This window comes from Heterodontus francisci, chromosome 23 (genome assembly GCF_036365525.1).
Source record: "Heterodontus francisci isolate sHetFra1 chromosome 23, sHetFra1.hap1, whole genome shotgun sequence".
Lineage (NCBI taxonomy): Eukaryota > Metazoa > Chordata > Chondrichthyes > Heterodontiformes > Heterodontidae > Heterodontus > Heterodontus francisci.
In genome coordinates this window covers 2732178-2760007 of record NC_090393.1, presented here as the reverse complement: position 1 = coordinate 2760007, position 27830 = coordinate 2732178, and the positions used below count along the sequence as shown (strand labels likewise).

The 27830-nt window shown below is 44.6% G+C and overlaps 1 protein-coding gene across 2 annotated transcripts; it reads right to left on the bottom strand.

Moving 5' to 3' along the window:
• Positions 1-4305: 4305 nt before the first annotated feature.
• On the bottom strand, positions 4306-22477 carry rilpl2 (Rab interacting lysosomal protein-like 2). Of its 2 annotated transcripts, none has more exons than XM_068055533.1 (4): positions 21965-22477; positions 7943-8094; positions 6595-6687; positions 4306-4575 (listed from the first exon to the last, which is right to left on the bottom strand). In XM_068055533.1, exons 1-4 carry the CDS (start codon positions 22271-22273, stop codon positions 4548-4550), a joined length of 582 nt encoding a protein of 193 aa, XP_067911634.1. In that variant the 5' UTR covers positions 22274-22477; the 3' UTR covers positions 4306-4547. The 2 variants fall into 2 exon arrangements, with proteins under 2 accessions (XP_067911634.1, XP_067911633.1); XM_068055532.1 differs by having other exon boundaries at positions 4307-4961.
• Positions 22478-27830: the final 5353 nt, after the last annotated feature.

Below are 27830 nucleotides of genomic sequence, written 5' to 3'. Positions count from 1 at the left end.
TTGCAGCAGTGTTTTTGTGATTGCAAGGGAGGAGAGATACTGTAGATGGAGTGTATTCACTTTTCTCCTCAGACTGATTGGAATGTACCCCAGTGTTCCCTGATGGTCTCCTTCAGCCCACTGTAATGAGCCAGTGGTGAACAGTCAGACAATCTTAATCCAGTTCTGAATGGCGTGGCTGCGCAAATCTGCCATCTTGTGCAATCAGGCTGTATTGTAACTGGCGTCTTTGAGCCTGACTGACCAGAATGGAAACTATTCAAACTTTCTAGTGTTGGCTTCACTGCCTCGAAAGGGAACTAAGCCATTTGATGCACGTTAAGCACAGCAACTATTCAGAATGTAGTCTGTGATCCAGTCTATCTTTGCACCTCCTTGAAGGGAGCGTGTGCTTGTTGGTGGCAGTGGTGTGTGCATTCACTGTGGTCAACGTGGTGGTGACGGACCATCATCCTGCAATAGTTGCAGTTAGGGGTTTGACCACTTGAGGGCAGTCAAGTCATGTCTTGGTCCAGACCAAGTAAGGATGGCAGGTTTCCTTCCCTAAAGGACATTGGTGAACCAGTTGGGATTTTACAACAATCTGACAGCTTTATGCTCACTGTATCTTATGCTGGCTTTTTATTTCCAGATTTTTGTTCATAGTTTTTCCATCGGAATGCAGCAAGAGATTTCTATGTTCCTAGCAAAATTCTACATGAGCAGGTGTGTCATCTTTAATATGATGGAAGATTATGTTGTACAGTGAGTTTTATGCATTGGGATGAGTAAAGTTCAAACACAGTGGGGTTAAAACAGTGGTGTAAAATTCTGCATCTATATTCAAATTTATTTTCACTAAGTCTTCAGGTGTTACACTTCTGATCCAGGGTCTCAGAATTGTTACAGCGCAGAAGGAGGCCATTCAGCCCACCGTGTCCACACCAACTTTCCGAAAGAGCAACTCCTTCAGTTCCATTCCCCTCCCTTCTCCCCATAACCCGACACATTCTTCCTTTTCATCTAACTGTCTAATTCCTTTTTGAATGCTTCAATTGAACCTGCCTCCGCCACACTCTCAGCACATTCAAGACCTTAACCACTCACTGCGTGAAAAAGTTTTTCCTCATCTCACTTTTGCTTCTTTTACCAAACACTTTAAATTTGTGCGCTCTCATTCCTTTCACCAGTAGGAACAGTTTCTCTCTCTCTACTCTGTCCAAAACCCTCATGATTTTGAATACCTCTATCAAATCACCTCTCCGCCTTCTCTTCAAGGAAAACAGTCCCAACTTCTCCAATCTATCTTCCCTGGAACTATTCTCATGAATCTTTTCTGTACTCTCTCCAATGCCCTCGCGTCTTTCCTCAAGTGCATTGCCCAGAATTGGACACAATACTTCAACTGAGGCCAAACTAGTGTCTTACACAAGTTCAACATAACTTCCTTTCTCTTGTACTTAAAGCCCAGGATACTATATGCTTTATGAACTGCTCTCAAACTGTCCTGCCACTTTCAATGACTTATGCACATATACACCTAGGTCACTCTGCTCCTGTCCCCACTTTATAATTGTACCCTTTATTCTATACTGTCTCTCCATGTTCTTTCTAGCAAAATGAATCACTACACATTTCTCTGCATTGAATTTCATCTACCACCTGTCTGCCCATTCCACCAACTTGTCTACGTTCTTTTGAAGTTCTACACTATCCTCCTCACAGTGCTTCCAAGTTTCGTATCATTTGCAAACTTTGAAATTGTGCCCTGTACACCAAGGTCTAGGTTATTAATATACATCAGAAAAAGCAAGGGTCCTGACACTGATCCCTGGGGAACATCACTACAAACTTCCTTCCAACCGAAAAAAATCCATTAACTACTACTTTGTTTCCTGTTACTCAGTCAATTTCATATCCGTGTTGCTACTGTCCCTTGCGTTCCATGAGCTACAAGTTTGCACACAAGTCTGTTGTGTGGCACTGAAAATGCCTTTTGAAAGTCAATGTATACCACATCAACAGCATTGCCTTCATCATCCCTCTGTTACCTCCTCAAAACTCCAGCAAGTTTGTTAAACATGATTTTCCCTCAAGAAATCCATACTGGATTTCCTTAATTAACTTACTTTTGTCCATGTGACTATTGATTTTGTCCCGAATTATCTTTTCTAGAAGTTTTCCCACCACTGAAGTTAAACTGACCTGGCCTGTAGTTGCTGGGTTTATCTTTACACCATTTTTTTTGAGCAAGGGTTTCTTCTTCTTTGGCCTCCTTGACTCGAGAGCACCTGGAGGTGGTCAGTGGTTTGTGAAGCAGAGCCTGGAGTGGCTATAAAGGCCAATTCTAGAGTGACGGACTCTTCCACAGATGCTGCAGCTAAAATTGATTGGGGCTGTTACACAGTTGGCTCTCTCCTTGCGCTTTTGTCTTTTTTCCTGCCAACTGCTAAGTCTCTTCGACTCACCACTCTTTAGCCCCGCCTTTATAGCTGTCACATGGCCAATCCATCTCAAGCGCCGCTGGCTCAGTAGGGTGTATGTGCTGGGGACGTTGACCACCTCGAGGACTTCTGCGTTGGAGATATGGTCCTGCCACCTGATGCCAAGTATTCTCCAGAGGCAGCGAAGATGGAATGAATTGAGACGTCGCTCTTAGCTGACATACGTTGTCCGGGCCTCGCTGCCATAGAGCAAGGTACTGAGGACACAGGCTTGATACGCTCGGACTTTTGTGGTCAGTGCGCCATTTTCCTGCATTCTATTGGCCAGTCTGGCCATAGCAGTGGAAGCCTTTCCCATGCACTTGTTGATTTCTGCATCTAGAGACAGGTTACTGGTGATAGTTGAGCCTAGGTAGGTGAACTCTTGAACCACTTCCAGAGTGTGGTCGCCAATATTGATGGATGGAGCATTTCTGACGTCCTGTCCCATGATCGTTTTCTTGAGGTTGATGGTTAGGCCAAATTCGTTGCAGGCAGCCGCAATCCTGTCGATGAGTCTCTGCAGACATTCTTCTGTATGGGATGTTAATGTAGTATCGTCAGCAAAGAGGAGTTCCCTGATGAGGACTTTCAGTACTTTGGTCTTCACTCTTAGACGGGCAAGGTTTAACAACCTGCCACCTGATCTTGTGTGGAGGAAAATTCCTTCTTCTGAAGACTTGAACCGCATGTGAAAGAAGCAGGGAGAAGAACTTCCAAACAGTGTAGGTGCGAGAACACAGACCTGTTTCACGCCACTCAGGATGGGAAAGGGGTCTGATGAGGTGCCGCTATGCTGAATTGTGCCTTTCATATTGTCATGGAATGAGGTGATGATACTTAGTTGCTTTGGACATCCGATCTTTTCTAGTAGTCTGAAGAGACCACGTCTGCTGACGAGGTCAAAGGCTTTGGTGAGATCAATGAAAGCAACATAGAGGGGCACCTGTTGTTCGCGGCATTTCTCCTGTAGCTGGCGAAGGGAGAACAGCATGTTAATGGTGGATCTCTCTGCTTGAAAGCCGCACTGTGCCTCAGGGTAGACACACTTAGCCAGCTTCTGGAGCCTGTTTAAAGCGGCTCGAGCGAAGACTTTCCCCACTATGCTGAGCAGTGAGATTCCACGGTATTTGTTGCAGTCACTGCGGTCACCCTTGTTCTTAGAGGGTGATGATATTGGCATCAAGGATTGAACAAGGGTATAACGTTTGCAATTCTCCAGTCCTTGGGCACCACCCGAGTCTAAGGAAGACAGAAAAATCATAGCCAGTGCCTCTGATTTCCACCCTCACCTCCCTCAGTATCCCTGGATGCATCTCAAAGTTAGAGTTTTCCAGCACAGAAACAGGCCAGCCGTCAAACACCTAACTATTCTAGTCCCATATCTCATCTGGCCCTGGTGCTTTATCCACTTTAAGTTCAGACAGCCTATCTAATATTTCCTCTATCAATTTTCAACCCCTCTAGTGTCGGACTTTCCTCCTCCTTCAACGTTGCCTGGGTTGCATCATCTTCCTTGGTAAAGACAGATGCAAACTTTTCATTTAATACCTCAGCTATGGCCTCTGCCTCCATGTCTCTGATCAGCCCCACTCTTCCTTTTACCACCCCTTTATTATTTATATGCATATAGAAAACTTTGGGATTTCCTTTAATGCTAGCTGCCAGCCTCCCCTCATGCTCTCTCTTTATTGACCAGGACTACCCTCCTCCAAGTCACAGTTTTTTCCCCCTGGTGCTAATTAATGGAACTGAAATACAAGTCACTGCTATATTGTAAATCAATATAGTTAGCAGCTTGTGAGAAATTAAATATTTTGGGTCAAGAAAATACACATTTTAGGTAATTTAAATATGTAATTTAATTTTTGTTTTTATTTTATTCAGTCTCTGAGCATGTCATTGGGGTTAAAATTCAGTAAAATGGAAGAATAATACAAAGTTTTTCCATGGTTTGCACAAAACAAGCATTCAGGTAGCTTAATCCCAAGTTGATGGAGAACAGATTCGATGGGCTGACTGACCTCTGTGCTGTATGATTGAGTGCTTTATTTTCCATTAACTTTCTTGTCCACCTTCAGGGGTTTATTTGAAGCTAAACTCTTTCATATCTCTGGAGTTAATTACAAGAAACATGTATTAATGCTGTACAAATTCTGAAAAATTGATACACATCCAAATCAGGAGGTTTTTCTACACAATGAGTGATCAATAAATGCAATGGGCATCTCCATAGAGTAGTGGGGAAGAAAACATAGGTATTGTTTGAGTCAATCCCTAATTTGGTGGGTGGGATGCTGTATGATAGATCAGTTGAGATGGGCTGAATGGACTTCCTCCTCCTTCGTGCTGCTGTTTTGTGAATGGCCCCAATTTGGATTCATAAATTACTCAAGTCCATTCTGTTGCCAAGTTCCCAAAAAAATCCTTCCCAAATAGTCTTGTCGCATTTTTTTTTTTGCAAACTCTTTTCATTCAGCGTCTCTTTCAAAGGAAAATCTAATTATTGAAGAGAAAAAGTATTAGATCACAGTCAAATGTTTCTGCAATGGTATTGTGCCAACTCATAAACAAGTAAAACCCACATATATTGAATCCAAATTAAGTAACTTTCCAATGATTAGAAACCAAATTTTCCGAGTGCTAATTTGTTACACAGGTCATGAATGAGCCAATCCAGTGATTTGTAAATTATGTTCAAAGTTTATTCTTTGCCTGTTGAAGCCGATACTGCAGACAACTCTATTTTTATTACATATAAATGATTTGGATATAGACATGAGAAATTTGTTACCAAATTAGGGGCTAGTAAACTATGTATGTAATTATACACATCAGGTTAGTGGAGTGTGTAGATAGGTTTTTTTTTTAAATCAGTTAACAAAACTTACCCTAAATTCTTGAGTGGAAGAACAGACAGATCTAGGGATCTGTATGGATGAATCCTTAAAGGTGAGAGTGCCAATAGAAAAGATCATGTAAAGGCAAATGGGATTCTAGGTTTACTTACATAGGACATTGAACACAGAAGCAAGGGAGAAAGACTTTGTATGAAATATTGGATAATAGAGTATTGTGTGCAGTTTTGGAAACTCCATTACATATTTGTGACATGGAAAGGAGGGCTTGAGGATTAACTGGAATGAAATTAGGATCTGATTGAGGGTTTCAAGATTCTGAAAGATTTTGAGGGGGAAATAGTGAAATGTTGTTTCCAATGGTTAACAAATCTGTAACAAGGGGACACAGACTGAGGGTTATCACACAATGAATGAAAGGGAACATTTATTTTCACATGGGCATAATCTGCACTCTAAACATTAGCATGTCATTTTCCTTTTGATGACTGACCTGTGTATTTCCATTGATTTCTGTTTCTATTTTAGATTCCTGATGTATTTAAGTCTAGACCCGCAGATAATTTTTTTTCATAAATATTTTTTGTTGGTTTAAGCTGTATTGACTAGATGAACAAATGTCGTCCATGGCTCGGAGTAGCACTGTCTCAACTGAGTTGGAATTATAATACTATAAACTCTGTGCACATCTGCATTTCCAAATATAAAGTTTATCAGTGTCCTGATGAAGGGACTTGCATGAAATTTTGCCAGGGCTGTCTGATCTAGTGAACATTGATGCAGTTGATGTGAAAACCTTGAATCTCCCTTCAGCTGAAAGGTAACGCTGCAGGTTCAGTAACATACCAATTAAATTCTTCACCACACCACACCACACCTCCCTGCTCTTCCTGGAGTGGGATCAGGCTTGGTGGTTCCTGTTAGGAACACTGGCACTGTTTCAAATTTATTTCTTCATTGTCTTCCTATTCACTGCACAGCTACTGAGTATTTCAGGGTTTTATTCCTCCCACTCTGCTGTTTACTGGTTTGTCTGCACTGGAATAGTGCTGACACACTTCCTAGTATGCAGCATTTGTCATCGGAACACTGCTCGGAACTGGAACCATGGCTTTAGTCTGAGTCCAGGAAATTAAAATAACTGCCAAAAGCACTCGCTTGATCTACACTGTCTTAGTAATGAGCCCTGTTGTCGTTATTTTATGGACTGTAGTTTGAGAACCACTGCTATATTAGGCATCTGATTAGAACTGGATACAAATATATCTACTCACAGTCCGGCAAGTGTAGTTTGTCCATTTCCACCACTAGCACTTGATTCGTTGTCAATCTCCAGTACCTGCGGCTCCTCTCGAGCAATGATTCCACTGAGACAAGCACATAAACATCACCTCAACATAACTGACGAAAGATACATTTATTGTACTTCGTGACTGAAGCATAAAAGTGAAGTTTTTGTACTTATAAACATTAATCCTGATCATTAAAGACTTTAAAAAAAAAAAACTTTTCTACTGGCAGTTTCATCTTTAAAGATCCCTGCATCCATTTCCCAAGATAGTTCTGTCCCTCCACTCTAGAATTGGCAGTTCAATATATAGCTAAATGTTTAAATTAAAATTACAGAAAGTGAGACAATATAGTACCCCATCTCAACTGAGTACTAATGACTATCAAGTTCTTTTTGATTTGTTCATGGGATGTAGGCATTGCTGGCAAGGCCAGCATTTATTGCCCACTTCAAGTTGCCTGTGGAGGAGGTGGTGGTGAGCTGCTGCCTTGAATTGCTGCAGTCTGTGCCGGGAAGGTGCTCCCACAGTGCTGTTGAATCGAGGCGTTTCCAGGACTTTGACCAAGTGATGATGAAGAAATACTGATATGTCCAAGTCACAATGGTGTGTAACTCTGGAAATGTGGAGGTGTTGGTGTACCTGTTGCCCTGATCCTTTTATGTGATGGTGCTGTCAAAGAAACTTTGGCAAGTTATATGAACAATTTTTTAATTATTAGCAAATTTGCACCGTGTGCTCAGATCTCAGCCACTGGACTTGATAGTCACCTGCTCCTGCATGATTTTCCAGCAGGGGTCACTATTCTGAACAGGAAGCCAGGACAACTTTCCCCTCTTCAGGAAAAGGTGTTTGAGGTTTTGCACAGTTCCAGTGGGTCTGATCGTAGCAGCAACCTCATCAGCCCTATTCATCAAAATCTGCTCCAGCATACAGAGTTTGCACTCAGAAAGGTGTTAAAATGACAATCCTGCAGCAGAGAAAGTAAAAGAATAATTTGTACTTGGTGATGGGATTCCAAACTTGGGGATAAGCAGCAGGGACCCAAGCAGCGCAAGACCATCTCACTGCCATACACCATGACCTATTAGAGAAAATACTCGCCAGGGCAGACAGTATTAATAATGGGGCCACAGGCTTTTCCTGGTTTCAGAGCCTGTGTATTAAAGCTAATAATGAACTGAAGCCAAATACTGCAGATGGTGGAAATACTTTGCAGGTCAGGCAGCATCTATGAAGAGAGAACCAGTTAACATTTCAGGTCACTGATTTTTCAACACTGTACTGAAGGTCACTGACCTGAATCCTTATTGGTAATAAAGCTTGTACCTACCTTCCATAACACTGGATTTCCTCTTGTGTAACAAGTAGTTGAGCTTTCAGATGATTGCGTTCCTGCAGTACGTCTCTCAGTTCCTGTAATGTGAATCGTGGACGATTTGGGTCCTGCAGATCTATGAGAAGCTTGTCTGGTCCAACACTTTGCTGCATTCAGAAATCAAACTTTATTCAACTGATGAAAATGGCATATGAAAGCTCATAAGTTCAAAAGGACCGGTCAACTCACAATGGTCGAGGGTTGTTTTTGCGAGTGGAAGCCTGTGACCAGAGGTGTGCCACAGGGATCAGTGCTGAGACCCTTGCTGTTTGTAGTGTACATTAATGATTTAGATGTGAATAAAGGAGGTATGATCAGTAAGTTCGCAGATGACCCAAAAATTGGTGGTGTCGTAAACAGTGAGAAGGAAAGCCTTAGATTACAGGATGATATAGATGGGCTGGTAAGATGGGCAGAGCAGTGGCAAATGGAATTTAATCCTGAGAAGTGTGAGGTGATGCATTTTGGGAGGACTAACAAGGCAAGGGAATATACAATGGATGGTAGGACCCTAGGAAGTACAGAGGGTCAGAAGGTCCTTGGTGTACTTGTCCAGAGATCACTGAAGGCAGCTGCACAGGTTGATAAGGTGGTTAGGAAGGCATATGGGATACTTGCCTTTATTAGCCGAGGCATAGGATATAAGAGCAGGGAGGTTATGATGGAGCTGTATAAAATGCTAGTTAGGCCACAGCTGGAGTACTGTGTACAGTTCTGGTCACCACACTGTACGAAGGATCTGATTGCACTGGAGAGGGTGCAGAGGAGATTCACCAGGATGTTGCCTGGGCTGGAGCATTTCAGCTATGAAGAGAGACTGAAAAGGCTAGGGTTGTTTTCCATTGAGCAGAGAAGGCTGAGGAGGGACATGATTGAGGTATACTAAATTATATGGGGCATTGAGAGGTTAGATAGAAAGTAAGGAACTTTTTCCCTTAGTGGAGGGGTCAATAACCAGGGGGCATTGATTTAAGGTAAGAGGCAGGAGGTTTAGAGCGGATTTGAGGAAAAATGTTCTCACTGAGGCTGGTTGGAATCTGGAACACACTGCCTGAAGAGGTGGTAGAGGCAGGAACCCTCACAACATTTAGGAAGTATTTAGATGAGCACTTGAAACGCCATAGCATACAAGGCTACGGGCCAAGTGCTGGAAAATGGGATTAGAATAGTAAGGTGCTTGATGACTGGCACAGACACGATAGGCCGAAGGGCCTGTTTCTGTGCTGTATAACTCTATGACTTTAACAGTCCAGCACACAGGTCAATGGAGTAACAGCAGACGGTTTATTCAAACATAGAGCAAGGAGACATTCTATTTAATGTTTAAAAAAATTACCTATTGAGACACGTGAAGAGTGAAACACAGACTGTCAACTAGAAATTCCAATTCTGAGTCTCAACCTCATCTTGCAGTTGCAGTCAGGGTTTCTCAAGAAATCAAGTATGCTGTGTTTAGCCTGGTTTCCCTAAGGAGGGAGGGGGAAACTCACCATAGTGATATTCCTTACCATATCATGTTAGCACATAGTGGGTGAACAAGGTACAGTAGTGACATTGGTGGACATGTCTCTGTTCTGGACCATTCTACCTTCTGGATCCCTACCAAAAAACAGAATGTGGATGAAGGGTGTTGACTTCAGGTGTGGGCAAAAGAATATATTTTAGGTGTTAAAGGAGAGTTAGATGTAGTCCATAAACCAGAAGACACGGATTTAAGGTAATTGGCAAAAGAACCGGGGGAAGATGTGGGAAATTTATTTATTTTTTAATTATTTTTTCTTAGACTCCTCTGCCTGTCCCTTCTACCCTCACTTCTGACATGTAGGAGGAGCTCATGGATTTCTTCAATAAGATTGAGACCATTCAATCAGCTTCCTCTGCCACTTCCCTCCCTTCTCCTAGCCCACCAGACAAAACCCCCAAACTCGCATCATCCTCTATTTACTCTCCTATCTGCCCTCATGCCCTCTCCGAGCTCACCTTATCCATGAGACCCACCTCCTGCTTCCTCAACATTATTCCCTCTAAACTGCTGACTGCCTAACTTCCCCTCCTGGTTCCCATATTAGCTGTTATTGTTAATTGTTCTCTCTCTTTAGGTACTGTCCCTCTCTCCTTTCAATCTGCCATCATCAACACCCCCAACTTCAAAAAAACAACACTTGACCCCACTGTCTCTCAGCTCCATGTTTGAATCCCTCCAGTCAGGTTTCTGCTCCTGTCACATTACTAAACCGGCTCTGATCAAAGTCCCAAATGGCATCCTCTGTGACTGTGACAAAGGTAAACTTTCCTTCCTCATCCTTCTTGACCTGCCCGCAGCCTTTGACATGGTTGACCACACCATCCTCCTCCAACGCCTCTCCATCGTCTTCCACTGAATGGGACTATCCTTGCCTGGTTCCATTCTTCTCTACCTAATCGTAGCCAGAGTATCACTTGCAATGGCTTCTCTTCCCCCTCCCACATTGTTACCTCTCGTGTCCCCCAGGATCTATCCTTGGCCCCTCCTATTTCTCACCTTCATGCTGTCCATGAAGGCGACATCCAAAAATACGTGTTTTCACATGTACATTGATGACACCCAGCTCTACCTTACCACCACCTCCCACAACTCCTCCACTGTCTCTAAGTTATCAGGCTGCTTGTCTGACGTCCAGCACTGGATGAGCAGAAATTTCGTCCAATTAAATATTGGGAAGACTGAAGCCATTGCCTTCAGTCAATGCTACAAACTCCATTCCCTAGCTACTGACTCCATCTCTCTCCCTGGCAACAGTCTGAGGTTGAACCAGACTGTTTGCAACCTTGGTTTCCCCCAAGATGAGCTTCCGACCATATATCCACTCCACTACCAAGACTGCCTAATTCCACCTCCATAACATTGCCCGACTCCACCCCTGCCTCAGCTCATCTGCTGCTGAAACTCTCATTTATGCCTTTGTCACCTGCAGACTTGACTCTTCCCATGCACACCTGGCCAGCCTCCCACATTCTACCCTCTGTAAGCTTCAGCTCATCCAAAACTCTGCTGACTGTGTCCTTACCCCAAGTCTCATTAACCTATCAGCCCTGTACTCATTGACCTACATTCACTCCCGGTTAAACAAAGCCTCAATTGTAAAATTCTCATCTTTGTTTTCAACTTGCCCCTCCCTATCTCTGTAATCTCTTATAGCCCCACAATCCTCCAAGATCTCTGTGCTGCTCTAATTCTGCCCTCTCATGCATCCTCAATTTCAATCACTCCATTGGCAGCCGTCCCTTCAGTTGTCTTGACCCCAAGCCTTGGAATTCCCTCCCTAAACCTCTCCACCTCGCTACCATTTTTGCCTCCTTTTAAGGTGCTCCTTAAAACCTCTCTGACCAAACATTTGGTAATCTGCCCTAATATCTCCTTGAGTGTCCCAATGTAAAATTTTGGTTCATAATACCCCTGTGAGGTGGCTTGGGGCATTTTATTACATTTAAGGTGCTTTATAAATATAATTGTTTACGCAGCAAGTTGTTGCGATTTGGAATGCACCGAATGAGTGGTGGAAGCCAATTCAATAGTAATTTTCAAAAGGAAATTGGGTAAATACTAGCAAAAGAGAAATTTGCAGGGCTATGGGTGAAAAGCAGGGGTAGTGGGGCGAATGGGATATCTGTTTCAGAGAGGTGGCACAGGCATGATTGATCTCATGGCCCTCCCTCTTTGCTGTATTATTCTATTGATATACAGACAAAATTTTTACATTTCAATCTCCTTTGAGGTGTTAAAGTATATATACAAAATAAGGAAACTAGCTATATTCTGTTTTGTTTTACATGCCCTTTTTTATTTTAAATACACTCATCTCATCATTCAATGTCATGTCTACCTGTTCTATCTCCCTGGTAAATACCAAAGTAAAATAATTACTTAATATTTCTGCCATATCTCTATTGTTACCTGTGGTATTATCATGTCTTAATGGTCTTATTCCAATCCCAGCCTTCCTTCATTTATTGCTGTGTCTCTAAAATATTTTACTGTTTTATGTTCCTTGGTAACTTAATTTCGTAGTTCTTCTTTGCCTTTCTAATTATTTTTGACTTCTCTCCTAATCTCTTTAGATTATCTTATCATGCACTCCTCTGCTGTCTATGTACTTAATGTAAGCCTCTTTCCTAACCCTCAGTTGTTCCCTTATGTCTTTATTCATCCATGGAGTCTCACTGGAGTTCAGTTTGTTATTTCCTTTTAGTGGGATATATTTTTCCTGAACTCAACACCATTTTAAATGTTTCCCATTGGTGTTCTGCATTGTTGTTGGCCAAAGTCTTTGGAATACTCTTCCTCAAAAGGCGGTGGAAGCAGAATCTTTGAATATTTTTAAGGCAGAGGTAGATAGATTCTTGATAAGCAAGGGGGTGCAAGATTATCAGGGGTAGGTGGAAATGTGGAGTAATCAGTTCAGCCATGAACTTATTGAATAGCAGAGCAGGCTCGAAGGACCGAGTGGCCTACTCCTGCTCCTAATTCGTATGTTGGTAATATTGTTTCTCATTTTTATTTTCCCAAGTTTTATTTTTAGCCCCTCAAAATCAACTTTTCTCCAATCTATTAACCTGGTTTTTGTCATATTTATGTCCTTCTCTATTATCATAAAGTATATTATATTATTGTCAAGAAATGCTGGAAATATTCAGCAGGTTTGGCATCATCGGTGGAGAGAGAAGCAGAGTTAACGTTTCAGGTCAGTGACCCTTCTTCAGAACCAGCTTGTCTATGTCCTCTTGAAGTCTATCACTCTCCTCCTCATAGTTCACAATACTTTCACACAATGGATTCATTTGGAAGCCTGAAGAAATGCTGCACTTTGTTTTACACTAGGATCATTAGACACTTGATTGAAAACACATTGGAAGAATCAAGGGGTGCTAAAAGCAACCTCTATTGGAGATCACCTGCCTTAAGAGAAATGAACAACAGGAACCTTGGACTAAGGGGTGATGTTTACAGAGAAGCCACATGTCAAGGTTCAGAGATGTCAAGAGGTTGGTTTTCTGTTGGGGTTTGGATTGTTTTCGGTTCAGTTGGGGTGTGAACTGTATTAAAGACACTTGGTGTTTTGCCTGCCATAGAAAAAGACACCCCCAGCTCATCTTTCCTGCACCTCTCTAAGAGACCCTGAGAAGTCCAATGTGTCAACTCCTCTTTGCTCCTGTCTTTGGAAAAACCCTGTGATTCGTGTGTGCTGGTTGAAACCCCTGATGCCACATTTCTCCAGGAAAAACCTGCCAGATTATTTCTTGGTGTCGCCTGAAAAGAACTGCTCCAGAAAAGATCCCAGTGACCTGTCACCGTATACCCGGATGCCAGACCAAAAGGGACAATTGGCATCCTTCCATTTTTTTCTTCAAGAATTAGCAGTTATTTGGCCAAAGTATTCTTTTTTGTCTTTTTTTTGTAAAAGGCCTCTGCAGAGAGAATTTCTTTATTTTTTTCAGTGTGTGTGTGAGTTTGTGTGTGGGGTATTTAAAAAGGGAACTTTCATATTTCAATCTGCATGTTAATGCTTTGCTTCGTTACTGGATAAGTCTTGTTTTTATAATAAAATGATAATTTTGTTGTTTATTAAAGAAACCTGTTTGGTGTATTTTATTCTGGGTAAAGAGTAGAGTTTATGATTGACCTTATCGGTAACTGGGTAAACATTTAAATATATGTTGTGACCTCTGGAGAAGTGGAACGAGAAAAGACAGTGCACTCCGCCCACCTCGGCCGTAACAATATGGGTTCTATTTTTGTCTTGCTGATAGCTGTGTCCCTTTTCTCTATGACTTCTTCTTCTTCTTTGGCCTCCTTGTCTCGAGAGACAATGGGTAAGCGCCTGGAGGTGGTCAGTGGTTTGTGAAGCAGCGCCTGGAGTGGCAATAAAGGCCAATTCCAGAGTGACAGACTCTTCCACAGGCGCAGCAGATAAAATTGGTTGTCGGGGCTGTTACACAGTTAGCTCTCCCCTTGCGCTTGTCTCTTTATTCCTGCCAACTGCTAATTCTCTTTAACTCGCCACTCTTTAGCCCCGCCTTTATGGCTGTCCGCCAGCTCTGGCGATCACTGGCAACTGACTCCCACGACTTGTGATCAATGTCACAGGACTTCATGTCGCGTTTGCAGATGTTTTTAAAGCGGAGACATGGACGGCCGGTGGGTCTGATACCAGTGGCGAGCTCGCTGTACAATGCAATCTCGGGGAACCTGCCATCTTCCATGTGGCTCACATGGCCAAGCCATCTCAAGTGCCGTTGGCTCAATAGGGTCTATATGCTGGGGATGTTGGCCACCTCGAGGACGTCTGCGTTGGAGATACAGTCCTGCCACCTGATGCCAAGGATTCTCCGGAGGCAGCGAAGATGGAATGAATTGAGACCTTGCTCTTGGCTGACATACGTTGTCCAGGCTTCGCTGCCATAGAGCAAGGTACTGAGGACACAGGCTTGATACACTCGGACTTTTGTGTTCCGTGTCAGTGCGCCATTTTCCCACACTCTATTGGCCAGTCTGGACATAGCAGTGGAAGCCTGTCCCATGCACTTGTTGATTTCTGCATCGAGAGACAGGTTACTGGTGATAGTTGAGCCTAGGTAGGTGAACTCTTGAACCACTTCCAGAGCGTGGTCGCCGATATTGATGGATGGAGCATTTCTGACGTCCTGCCCCATGATGTTCGTTTTCTTGAGGCTGATGGTTAAGCCAAATTCGTTGCAGGCAGCCACAATCCTGTCGATGAGTATTTGCAGACATTCTTCAGTGTGAGATGTTAAAGCAGCATCGTCAGCAAAGAGGAGTTCTCTGATGAGGACTTTCTGTACTTTGGTCTTCGTTCTAAGATGGACAAGGCTGAACAACCTGCCACCTGATCTTGTGTGGAGGAAAATTCCTTCTTCTGAAGACTTGAACGCATGTGAGAGCAGCAGTGAGAAGAAGATCCCAAACAATGTAGGTGCGTGAACACAACCCTGTTTCACGCAACTCAGGATAGGAAAGAGGTCTGATGAGGCACCACCATGCTGAATTGTGCCTTTCATATTGTCATGGAATGAGGTGATGATACTTAGTAGCTTTGGTGGACATCCGATCTTTTCTAGTAGTCTGAAGAGACCACGTCTGCTGACGAGGTCAAAGGCTTTGGTGAGATCAATGAAGCAACGTAGAGGGGCATCTGTTGTTCGCGGCATTTCTCCTGTAGCTGGCGAAGGGAGAACAGCATGTCAACGGTGGATCTCTGCTTGAAAGCCACACTGTGCCTCTGGGTAGACATGCTCAGCCAGCTTCTGGAGCCTGTTTAAAACGACACGAGTGAAGACTTTCCCCACTTTGCTGAGCAGGGAGATTCCACGGTAGTTGTTGCAGTCACTGCGATCACCCTTGTTCTTATAGAGGGTGATGATATTGGCATCGCGCATGTCCTGTGGTACTGCTCCCTCGTCCCATCACAGGCAAAGCAGTCATGGAGTGCTGAGAGTATAGCAGGCTTGGCACTCTTGATTATTTCAGGGGTAATGCCGTCCTTTCCAAGGGCTTTTCCACCGGCTAGAGAATCAATGGCATCACTGAGTTCTGATTTTGTTGGCTGTTCGTCCAGCTCATCCATGACTGGCAGAGACTGGGCTGCATTGAGGGCAGTCTCAGTGACAACATTTTCCCTGGAGTACAGTTCTAGGTAGTGCTCCACCCAACGGTCCATTTGCTTGCGTTGGTCAGTGATCGTGTTCCCTGATTTAGACTTGAAAGGGGCGATCTTCTTGATGGCTGGCCCAAAAGCTCTCTTAATGCTGTCATGAGTCAGCTTTGACCACCTACGGCAAAAGTGCGAAGAGAAATGCAGACTGGTTTCAATCTCATAATGAAGAGCTGGAACCTGTCATAGCCGCTAAGCGCATTGCACTTTTGAACTACAAGAAAGCCCCCAGCGATTTAACATCCGCAGCACTTAAAGCAGCCAGAAGTACTGCACAAAGAACAGCTAGGCGTTGCGCAAACGACTACTGGCAACACCTATGCAGTCATATTCAGCTGGCCTCAGACACCGGAAACATCAGAGGAATGTATGATGGCATGAAGAGAGCTCTTGGGCCAACCATCAAGAAGATCACCCCCCTCAAATCTAAATCGGGGGACATAATCACTGACCAACGCAAACAGATGGACCGCTGGGTTGAGCACTACCTAGAACTGTACTCCAGGGAGAATGCTGTCACTGAGACTGCCCTCAATGCAGCCCAGCCTCTACCAGTCATGGATGAGCTGGACATACAGCCAACCAAATCGGAACTCAGTGATGCCATTGATTCCCTAGCCAGCGGAAAAGCCCCTGGGAAGGACAGCATTACCCCTGAAATAATCAAGAGTGCCAAGCCTGCTATACTCTCAGCACTACATGAACTGCTATGCCTGTGCTGGGACGAGGGAGCAGTACCCCAGGACATGCGCGATGCCAACATCATCACCCTCTATAAAAACAAAGGTGACCGCGGTGACTGCAACAACTACCGTGGAATCTCCCTGCTCAGCATAGTGGGGAAAGTCTTTGCTCGAGTCGCTCTGAACAGGCTCCAGAAGCTGGCCGAGCGCGTCTACCCTGAGGCACAGTGTGGCTTTCGTGCAGAGAGATCGACTATTGACATGCTGTTCTCCCTTCGTCAGATACAGGAGAAATGCCGTGAACAACAGATGCCCCTCTACATTGCTTTCATTGATCTCACCAAAGCCTTTGACCTCGTCAGCAGACGTGGTCTCTTCAGACTACTAGAAAAGATCGGATGTCCACCAAAGCTACTAAGTATCATCACCTCATTCCATGACAATATGAAAGGCACAATTCAACATGGTTGCTCCTCATCAGAGCCCTTTCCTATCCTGAGTGGTGTGAAACAGGGCTGTGTTCTCGCACCCACACTTTTTGGGATTTTCTTCTCCCTGCTGCTTTCACATGCGTTCAAATCCTCTGAAGAAGGAATTTTCCTCCACACAAGATCAGGGGGCAGGTTGTTCAACCTTGCCCGTCTAAGAGCGAAGTCCAAAGTACGGAAAGTCCTCATCAGAGAACTCCTCTTTGCTGACGATGCTGCTTTAACATCTCACACTGAAGAATGCCTGCAGAGTCTCATCGACAGGTTTGCGTCTGCCTGCAATGAATTTGGCCTAACCATCAGCCTCAAGAAAACGAACATCATGGGGCAGGATGTCATAAATGCTCCATCCATCAATATTGGCGACCACGCTCTGGAAGTGGTTCAAGAGTTCACCTACCTAGGCTCAACTATCACCAGTAACCTGTCTCTAGATGCAGAAATCAACAAGCGCATGGGTAAGGCTTCCACTGCTTTGTCCAGACTGGCCAAGAGAGTGTGGGAAAATGGTGCACTGACACGGAACACAAAAGTCCGAGTGTATCAGGCCTGTGTCCTCAGTACCTTGCTCTACGGCAGCGAGGCCTGGACAACGTATGCCAGCCAAGAGCGACGTCTCAATTCATTCCATCTTCGCTGCCTTCGGAGAATACTTGGCATCAGGTGGCAGGACTATATCTCCAACACAGAAGTCCTTGAAGCGGCCAACACCCCCAGCTTATACACACTACTGAGTCAGCGGCGCTTGAGATGGCTTGGCCATGTGAGCCGCATGAAAGATGGCAGGATCCCCAAAGACACATTGTACAGCGAGCTCGCCACTGGTATCAGACCCACCGGCCGTCCATGTCTCCGTTATAAAGACGTCTGCAAACGCGACATGAAATCGTGTGACATTGATCACAAGTCGTGGGAGTCAGTTGCCAGCATTCGCCAGAGCTGGCGGGCAGCCATAAAGACAGGGCTAAATTGTGGCGAGTCGAAGAGACTTAGTAGTTGGCAGGAAAAAAGACAGAGGCGCAAGGGGAGAGCCAACTGTGCAACAGCCCCAACAAACAAATTTCTCTGCAGCACCTGTGGAAGAGCCTGTCACTCCAGAATTGGCCTTTATAGCCACTCCAGGCGCTGCTTCACAAACCACTGACCACCTCCAGGCGCGTATCCATTGTCTCTCGAGATAAGGAGACCCAAAAGAAAGAAACATTCCTCTGATGTTTCCAGTGTCGGAGGCCAGCTGAATACGACTGCATAGGTGTTGCCAGTAGTCATTTGCACAGTGCGTGGCTGTTCTTTGTGCAGCGCTTCTGGCTACTTTAAGTGCTATGGATGTTAAGTCGTTGGGGGCTTTCTTGTAGTTCAACAGTGCAATGCGCTTAGCGGCTATGACAGGTTCCAGCTCTTCAAAGTGAGATTGAAACCAGTCTGCATTCTGCTTCACACGTTTGCCATAGGTGGTCATTGCTAAGTCATAGATGGCGTCTCTGATGTGGGCCCACTTGGTCTCTGCATCCCCTGTAGGAGTGTTTTGAGGACATTTTCAAGTGAATTTAGAAAGCTATGTAACAGCTGTGGATAAGAAATTCTGTTAGTGTTGACACGCGGGGGGCCCTTCTGCTTGGAGTGATGCAGCTTCTTTGGTTTGAGTCTAACCTTGCTACACACCAGGGAGTGGTCAGTGTCACAGTCTGCACTGTGGAAGCTGCGTGTGATTTGAACACTGTTTATAGAGGCTCGCCTTGTGACGATGAGGTCCAGCTGGTGCCAACGACGTGATCTTGGGTGTCTCCATGAAACCTGGTGACAGGGTTTAGTGTGAAAGAACGAGTTGGTGATGCAGAGGTTGTGATAGGTACACAACTCAAGCAGTCTCTGTCCATTCTCATTCATCCTTCCAATGCCACAGCACCCAAGGCAGGAGGGCCATGAGTCATGGTCGGTCCCAACCCTGGCATTAAAGTCCCCCAGCAGGAACAGGTGTTCGGTATTGGGGATGCTACTAATGATATTATGGAGTTCCTTGTAGAACTGGTCTTTAACTTCAGGTGGGAAGCAGAATGTTGGAGCATAGATGCTGAGTAGGTGTACTGGACCAGAGGCGGTGAACAGTCGGATGGACAGTATGCGTTCTGAGCCATTTGAAGGTGGCTCTATCATGCTGAGCAAAGAGTTTCTGATGGTGAAGCCCACTCCTTGCTGTCTTGGTTCTTCAGGACCCCTACCCTGCCAGTAGAAGGTGTAGTCTTGCTCTGTTAGAGATCCGCTCGCGGGGAGGCGTGTCTCCTGAAGTGCTGCAATGTCCACATTGAGTCTACTGAGCTCGTTGTTAATGATGGCAGTCTTCTGAGAGTCGTTGATTTGTGTAAGGTCTTTCGACAGGCCAGGACACATAGTTCTGACGTTCCAGCTTGCAAAAGGGTCAAGGATTTTCCATACGAGACCAGCGGAGGTGGGCCGAGGCCTCGCTGGGCCTTTGGCATGCACTGATTGTCGCCCCAATCCGGGCACTTCATATGGCCTGGGAACGAAAGCAGGGTGAATCTGCTGTACTCCAAAAGCGAAACCTGGTTGCAGATTACAAGGGTTCGCCCCCAGGTAAGCCAGGTTGACATTGGCTTTCCTGCCGTCAATGATGGGGTTATGATCTTTGCAAGCTCGCTCCGCCGCCACCCAGTCAGCCATGTCCCTTTTCTCTACTGACGTTATGTTATCCATAATAAGTACAGCTACTCCACCTCCCTATTTTCCCTCTCCATCTTTTCTAAATATGTTTTACCCTGCAATATTTAATCCCTAATCCTGATTTTTCTGTAGCCATGTCTTAGTAATCCCTACTATGTCTGGTTGCTCCCCTTGCATGATTGCTGCAGCTCCCCTGTTTTATTACAGACACTGCATTGCTGTACAGACATTTTAACTCATTTAATAGGATTTCCTCTCGCTTTATGCTTAACCATCTTTTTAGACTCCTGTTCTATAACTCTACTTTGCCATCAATGTCCTCCCTTATTTTATTCTTTCCTTTGCTGTCCTTCCCTGTTTTGTTTACATTTAAGCTGCTGATGTTTCTTGTAGATCCCTCCCCTCATCCTACTAGTTTAAAGCCTTTGCTAGGACACGGGCCCCAGGTGGAGCCCATCCCATCAGTACATCTCCTTCCGGTCCCAGAATTGGTGTTGGTCCCATGAAAAGGAACCCCTCTTTCCCACACCAGCCCTTTAGCAACCTGTTAATTCTCCTGACCTGTCTGCCAATTTGCACGTAACTTGGGCAATAATTCAGAAATTATTACCCTCAAGGTCCTGCTTTTAATTTAGAACCTAACTCGATACCTTTTCAGCAGGACCTCCTGCCTGGTCGTACCTATGTCTTTCGTTCCAATATGAACCACGACAACTGTATCTACCCCCTCACTTTCCAAGTTCCTCTCCAGTCACCGTGAAATATCCCTTAGCCTGGCACCAGGTAGACACCACACCCTTCAGGATTCTCGTTCTTGGCTGCAGAGGACACTATGTATCCCCCTAGTTAGGCTCCCTAACAGTCACACCCTCCCTTTCCTGAACCTGTGTTTTCCTCTGGAGTGTGACTGACCTATATTCTAGATAAAACTGTCAAATTCCTCCCCTTCCCAGTGGGTGGTTGTTGGTCGGCACAGACTCGATGGGCCGAAGGGCCTGTTTCAGTGCTGTATCTCTAAATAAATTAAATAAATAAATAAAACTTAGAATTCTGTGTGTTTAACAAAAGTGAGCAAACTATTTTTTTTTCTCAGTGGACAATAACTTGCAAATAGTTGGAATTCCTGCAATGTTTTGAAAGTAAGTTCATAACAGTTGAACTTTATGGGTGCTTTGAAAGGAAGTTGAACTTGTACAAGGACAGGAAAGCGAGCAATTTCAAGGAAACCACAGGGGTTTGACCTTTCTTCAGAGCAGCTTTTGAGTGACAGGGGAGACACGGTGTCTGGACACGTGACCATGTTCAGGAAGGTTCTTTTTTCACCTTGGATCCTTTAAAAATCCTGTGAATTGGACGAAGGGCAGGCATTTGAAATCTTTGCTTGACCTACCTGGAGCAAGAGAGAAAAGACCCAGAAAAGTGTTGCCTCGCTCTGTAAAGGAGACTTGCATTTCTTGAAAAGGAATCCTGTATTTGAAAAGTGGCAGATTCTTGTTGCCTCCAGTCTCTGAAGAATTCTTGCATCCAGTGAGATTCCTGCTGCCTCCTGTGTTGTAAGAAATCCTGAAATCTGAAGAATTCTTCTACTGCTAGACTGCTGCTTCAAAACCCAAGCAGACCTGTTGCTGCACCCCGATGGAAGACCTAAGTGACGCCTGCTGCAGTTAAATTGTCGTGAATGCCTCCCCATCAAAGACTGTTCATCAACCTCACCTGGAGAGAATTTGAGTGGCATCCCACTATTCAACTCTGGGACACCTCACCAGACCGAAAACATCCTACTAGAACATGATAAACTCAATTATTTTTATTATTCCTTCTATTCCTAGGAAACAGTTGTAAACCAAAAATCCTTTTTCCCCAGTTAACTGGTGTTTTCTTTTGAATGTATGTGTGTGTGCATGAGGGTTAAGAAATTAAGGAGTTTTTCACATATATTTCATTTGTAGTTAAGACCTATTAATTATTTTCTAATAAATTGTTGTTGTTGTTTAAAGAAACCTGGTTTGGTGTGCTTTATTCTGGGAGGAAAATACAGTGTTTAATTTGGCTATTCTTCAGTAGGTGGGAAACCTTATTTGATATGCTATGACCTGTGGAGCAGTGGCACTGAATTAACAGTGCATTACACCCACCTTGGTCATTTCAATCCTCTGCTACTTACTTTTAACCTTTTGAAAACCCAGTTTAGCCCAAGATTAGGAAGCAGGAATTTACAAGTGGCTGCCAATCTATAGATCCAGCAATCAGTCAATTTAGCCATCTTCCCTAGAGAGGAATGGCTTTAAAGGGACAGGCCTTAACTTGTTACGGTACCTCTACTTCAGTAGTGAAAACCGAGTCCAGACCCCAGACTAGCCACTAGCAATGCAATGGGAGGTCAGTTAGTGATAATTAAAGTTTTAAATATATCCATACCTCTTCTTCTGTGTCACTGACTTTATTCTGAAGCTCTGCAATAAGTCTTTCTGTTTCTGTTTTCAGTTTGTCTCTCTCAAGTTTTAATTCTTCCACAGTCGGGTTGTATTTGGTTACCAGTGTTTCAAACATTTCTAAAACTCTGAGTACCTTGAACTGCAATTCAGAAATTGCACATGATCTTTGCGAGCTGCTAGTTTTCATTAACTGCCGACCAACGACGTAAGATATATCAAAGACATCTTCAACAGTGAGCTCGAATGGATCTTTATCAAAAACTAAACTGGGACCAGACTCTGCATTTTCCATTGTTTCCTCAATCTCGCTTTACAGAATGCAATTAAAGCAAAACCAAAGCACTGACCTGTCTTAAAATTATAATAACATTCAGAGAAACAACACTTTTTTTGTATCGAGTCACAAAAAATTAGTCACCGATCATCTGAGGGATTTTGTTTCCCTCTTCCTTGTTGAAAATTCACCTTACTGGAAGGAGCTGGGAGGGAACCTTTCTTGTTTTGCTCAGGTTGAGGCTTTGTGTTCATGCCAGTTGCTTGGCAACAGCAGTTAGCGAGAAGAGATTGGATTTCCTTTGATGAAAGTTACAGACCTGATATACAATTAGGTACAAAGTGCCTTCCTGCACAGCACATCTGAATGTTTTCCTTTGTTTTAGCAATGTCTATCCAGGCGCCTGTCACACTTCAGAGGTCATATGTCAAAGTGACAAAAGTATTTTTAAGAAGAAAAATAAAGAAATTTCAAGTTGTCTTTTTCTGATCTCCTGATCTTGGGGTTAGACCAGGTTATCAAGAGGTTTTTAAAAAACAGCAGAATATAGCTCGTTTCATTTTTTTATATATAACTTTGACACCTCAAGTGAGACGGAGATGAAAGGCTTTGGTCTATATATCATAGAATCATATAGAAAAGAATGAGGCCATTCAGCCCATCGTGCCTGTGCTGCCACTCTGAAAGAAATATCCCATTCGTCCCACTCCCCCTGCTGTTTGCCGACATTTACCACATTCCCTTTTGAAAGTTACTATTGAATCTGCTCCCACTGATAATGTGCAAACTTTCCTCAGCATGCAGCAATTCAACTCTGATTGACCACAGGACCTTGTCGACCACCTTCCGTACATGAGGTGGTGAGCAGGGACATGTTAGCAGCTAAGGGTTACGACTGTGCTCCAGACCCTAGACTGATTAACATCAATGGTAAAATAAAAAAATTAAAATGCTTTACCTATTCGGAAAATACACGACTGTACTCCGAATGAGGGTCATACACTCAGAGCAAAGTTTTCAAGATTGGATTAGCAGCCATGCCTTCAGCTGCTGAGGCCCTTAGCTCTGGAATTCACTCTTTAAATCTCTCCACCTCTCGAACTCTCTCTCCTTTAAAATGTTCCTTTTTAAAATATTGCTTTAAAATTGACCTCACCTGTGCTAATATCCCCTTATGTGGCTCAGTGTCAAATTTTGTTTAATAATGCTCCTGTGAAGCATCTTGGGGCATATTACTACTTTAAAGGCGCTATATAAATGCAATCTTCTGTTGTCCATTACCATTCTCCAGCCCATAATCTAAGCTGCCATTTCAGTTCAACTGGGTGAGAGGTGAATGTTCGGCAGGGCTCCTGGTGTCCTGGATGACATTCATCTCTCAATCATCACCACCAAATATCAGTTGATCTGGCCATTCAGCTTTGTTGTTTGTGGGATTTGCTGTGCACAAATTGGCTGTCACATAACGAATATTTCCTCACATAACGAATCAAAATAATTAAAACAAGAAATGCTGGTTCCGAAGAAGGGTCACTGAACTGAAACGTTAACTCTGCTTCTCTTTGCACAGATGCTGCCAGACCTGCTGAGTGGTTCCAGCATTTCTTGTTTTTATTTCAGATTTCCAGCATCCGCAGTATTTTGCTTTTAATCAAAATAATTAGTTGGCTGCGATGTATTCCACCCCCCTACCGCACCCCCCCCCCCCCCACCCCGGTAGGTCCAATGCTTGTAGACTCCATACCTCACTCACAGAGCCTGTCTGTCTAAACCAGACACGTCACCAAAACACGCCTGAGTTGTGCACCCACTTTACCGACTACAATTCCACTCATTCTGCAGCAGGTGGCGGCCTTGCATTGACTGGCAGAACCAGTATAACATGTTCTCCCTTCTGTATCCCTCATTCCTCAATAACAACAAACTGCATCAGACTGCAACAGCCCAGAGACGTATCAAAGAAGCGTAATTAGACAAACTTTGACACTAACCTACGAGAGGAGACATGATGAAAGTTTGGTCAAAGAAATAGGTTAAACCTGCTTTTGGCCCATATCTCTTTAAGAGCTTTGGTTAACAAAAATCTATCAATCTCAGATTTAAAATTAACAACTGACCCCCAGCACTAACTGCCTTTGTGGAAGAGAGTTTCAGAAAGGGGGCACAGTTTCAGAATAAGGGGAGATGAGGAGGAATTTCTTCTCTCAGAGGGTCATTAAGCTTTGGAATTCTCTTCCCCCAGAGAGCAGTGGAGGCTGGGTCAGTAAATATATTCAAGGCTGAGAAAGACAGATTTTTGATCCATGAGGGAGACAAGGGTTAGGCAGGAAAGTGGAGTTAAGGCTACAATCAGATCAGGCATGACCTTATTGAATGGCAGAGCAGGGCCGAGGGGCCGAATGGCCTACTCCTGCTCCTATTTCTTATGATCTTGTGTTCTTTCAACCTGTGCATGCAAAAGTGTTTCTTAATTTTACTCCTGAAAGGCCTGGCTCTAATTTTTAGACTAGTCTTTTAGATTTTCCAACCAGTGAGAAGTGTTTCTCTCTATCGACCCGATCATTTCCCCTCAAAATCTTAAAAACTTTCATCAAATTACCCCTAATCTTCTAAATTCCAGGGAATACAACTTTAGTTTGTGTAATCTCTCCTTATAATTTTAACTCTTGGTGTCCAGTTATCAGTCTAGAAAACCTACACTGCACTCCCTCCAATGCCTATATATCTGCCCTAAGGTGTGGTGCCCAGAACTGCTCATAATACACCAGGTGTGGTCTAATCATAGAGTAGAATCATAGAATGGTTACAGCACAGAAGAAGGCCATTCAGCCTGTCATGTCTGTGCCAGCTCTCTGCAAAAGCAACTCAGAGCAACACACCGAGTCCCACTCCCTGGCCTTTTCCTCGTAGCTCTGCAAATTTTTTCTCTTCAGATAATTATCCAGTTGTCTTTTGAAAGCCCTGATTGAATTTGCCTGCTGTGCATTCCAGATCCTAAGCACTCACCTCACCTTAAATTGGTGTCCTCTGGTTCTGGATCCTTCAGCCAATGGGAACAGTTTCTCCCTATCTACTCTGTCCAAACCCCTCATGATTTTGAGCATTCTAGCAAATCCTTCTCCAACCTATCCACGTAAGTTCCTCATCCCTGGCACTATTCTCGTGAATCTTTTCTGCACCCTCTACTGCCTTAACATCCTTTCAAAAGTGTGGTGTCCAGAATTGGACACATTACTCCAGTTGAGGCTGAAGCAGTGTTTTATACAGGTTTATCATAACTTCCTTGTTTTGTACTCTATGTCCCTGTTTATGGGCGGCACAGTGGCGCAGTGGTTAGCACCGCAGCCTCACAGCTCCAGCGACCCGGGTTCAATTCTGGGTACTGCCTGTGTGGAGTTTGCAAGTTCTCCCTGTGTCTGCGTGGGTTTTCTCCGGGTGCTCCGGTTTCCTCCCACAAGCCAAAAGACTTGTAGGTTGGTAGGTAAATTGGCCATTATAAATTGACCCAAGTATAGGTAGGTGGTAGGGAAATATAGGGACAGGTGGGGATGTGGTAGGAATATGGGATTAGTGTAGAATTAGTATAAATGGGTGGTTGATGGTCGGTACAGACTCGGTGGGCCGAAGGGCTTGTTTCAGTGCTGTATCTCTAAACTAAAAACTAAACATCATTAACAACGAGCTCAGTAGACTCAATGAAGACATTGCAGCACTAGTAGAGCAAGACGACACCTTCTTCTGGCAGGGTAGGGATCCTGAAGAACCAAGACAGCATGGAGTGGGCTTCGCCATCAGCATGATAGAGCCTCCCTCAAATGGCTCGAAACGCATACTGTCCATCCGACTGCTCACCACCTCTGGTCCAATACACCTACTCAGCATCTAAGCATCTATGCTCCATCACTCTGCTCCCCACCTGAAGCTAAAGATCAGTTCTACGAGGAACTCTATAACATCATTAGCAGCATCCCCAACACCGAACACCTATTCCTGCTGGGAAACTTTAATGCCAGGGTTGGGGCCGACCATGACTCATGGCCCTCCTGCCTTGGGCGCTATGGCGTTGGAAGGATGAATGAGAATGGGCAGAGGCTGCTTGAGTTGTGTACCTATCATAACCTCTGCATCACCAACTCGTTCTTTCACACTAAACCCTGTCACCAGGTTTCATGGAGGCACCCAAGATCGCGTCGTTGGCACCAGCTAGACCTCATTGTCACAAGGCGAGCCACCTTGAACAGTGTTCAAATCACACGCAGCTTCCACAGTGCGGACTGTGACACCGACCACTCCCTGGTGTGCAGCAAGGTTAGACTCAGACCAAAGAAGTTGCATCATTCCAAGCAGAAGGGCCACCCGCGCATCAACACGAGCAGAATTTCTCACCCACAGCTGTTACAAAAATTTCTAAATTCACTTGTAACAGCCCTTCAAAACACTCCCACAGGGGATGCTGAGACCAAGTGGGCCCACATCAGAGACGCCATCTATGAGTCAGCTTTGACCACCTATGGCAAACGTGCGAAGAGAAATGCAGACTGGTTTCAATCTCATAATGAAGAGCTGGAACCTGTCATAGCCGCTAAGCGCATTGCACTGTTGAACTACAAGAAAGCCCCCAGCGAGTTAACATCCGCAGCACTTAAATCAGCCAGAAGTACTGCACAAAGAACAGCCAGGCGCTGCGCAAACGACTACTGGCAACACCTATGCAGTCATATTCAGCTGGCCTCAGACACCGGAAACATCAGAGGAATGTATGCTGGCATTAAGAGAGCTCTTGGGCCAACCATCAAGAAGATCGCCCCCCTCAAATCTAAATCAGGGGACATAATCACTGACCAACGCAAACAAATGGACCGCTGGGTTGAGCACTACCTAGAACTGTACTCCAGGGAGAATGTTGTCACTGAGACTGCCCTCAATGCAGCCCAGCCTCTACCAGTCATGGATGAGCTGGACATACAGCCAACCAAATCGGAACTCAGTGATGCCATTGATTCTCTAGCCAGCGGAAAAGCCCCTGGGAAGGACAGCATTACCCCTGAAATAATCAAGAGTGCCAAGCCTGCTATACTCTCAGCACTACATGAACTGCTATGCCTGTGCTGGGACGAGGGAGCAGTACCCCAGGACATGCGCGATGGCAATATCATCACCCTCTATAAAAACAAAGGTGACCGCGGTGACTGCAACAACTACCGTGGAATCTCCCTGCTCAGCATAGTGGGGAAAGTCTTTGCTCGAGTCACTCTAAACAGGCTCCAGAAGCTGGCCAAGCGCATCTACCCTGAGGCACAGTGTGGCTTTCGTGCAGAGAGATCGACCGTTGACATGCTGTTCTCCCTCCGTCAGATACAGGAGAAATGCCGTTGGGTTGAGCGCGGGAAAAAATTAAAGGACTCGGGCCCGGGTGGGATGTGGTCGGGTCAATTTCATACCCGAGCAGGTCTTTACCTCCAGCTCCACAACCCTCAGATATCTGCACTCATCTAATTCTGGCCTCTTGAGCATCCCTGATTTTAATTGCCCCACCATTGGTGACTCTGCCTTCAGCTGCCTAGGCCAGGGGATC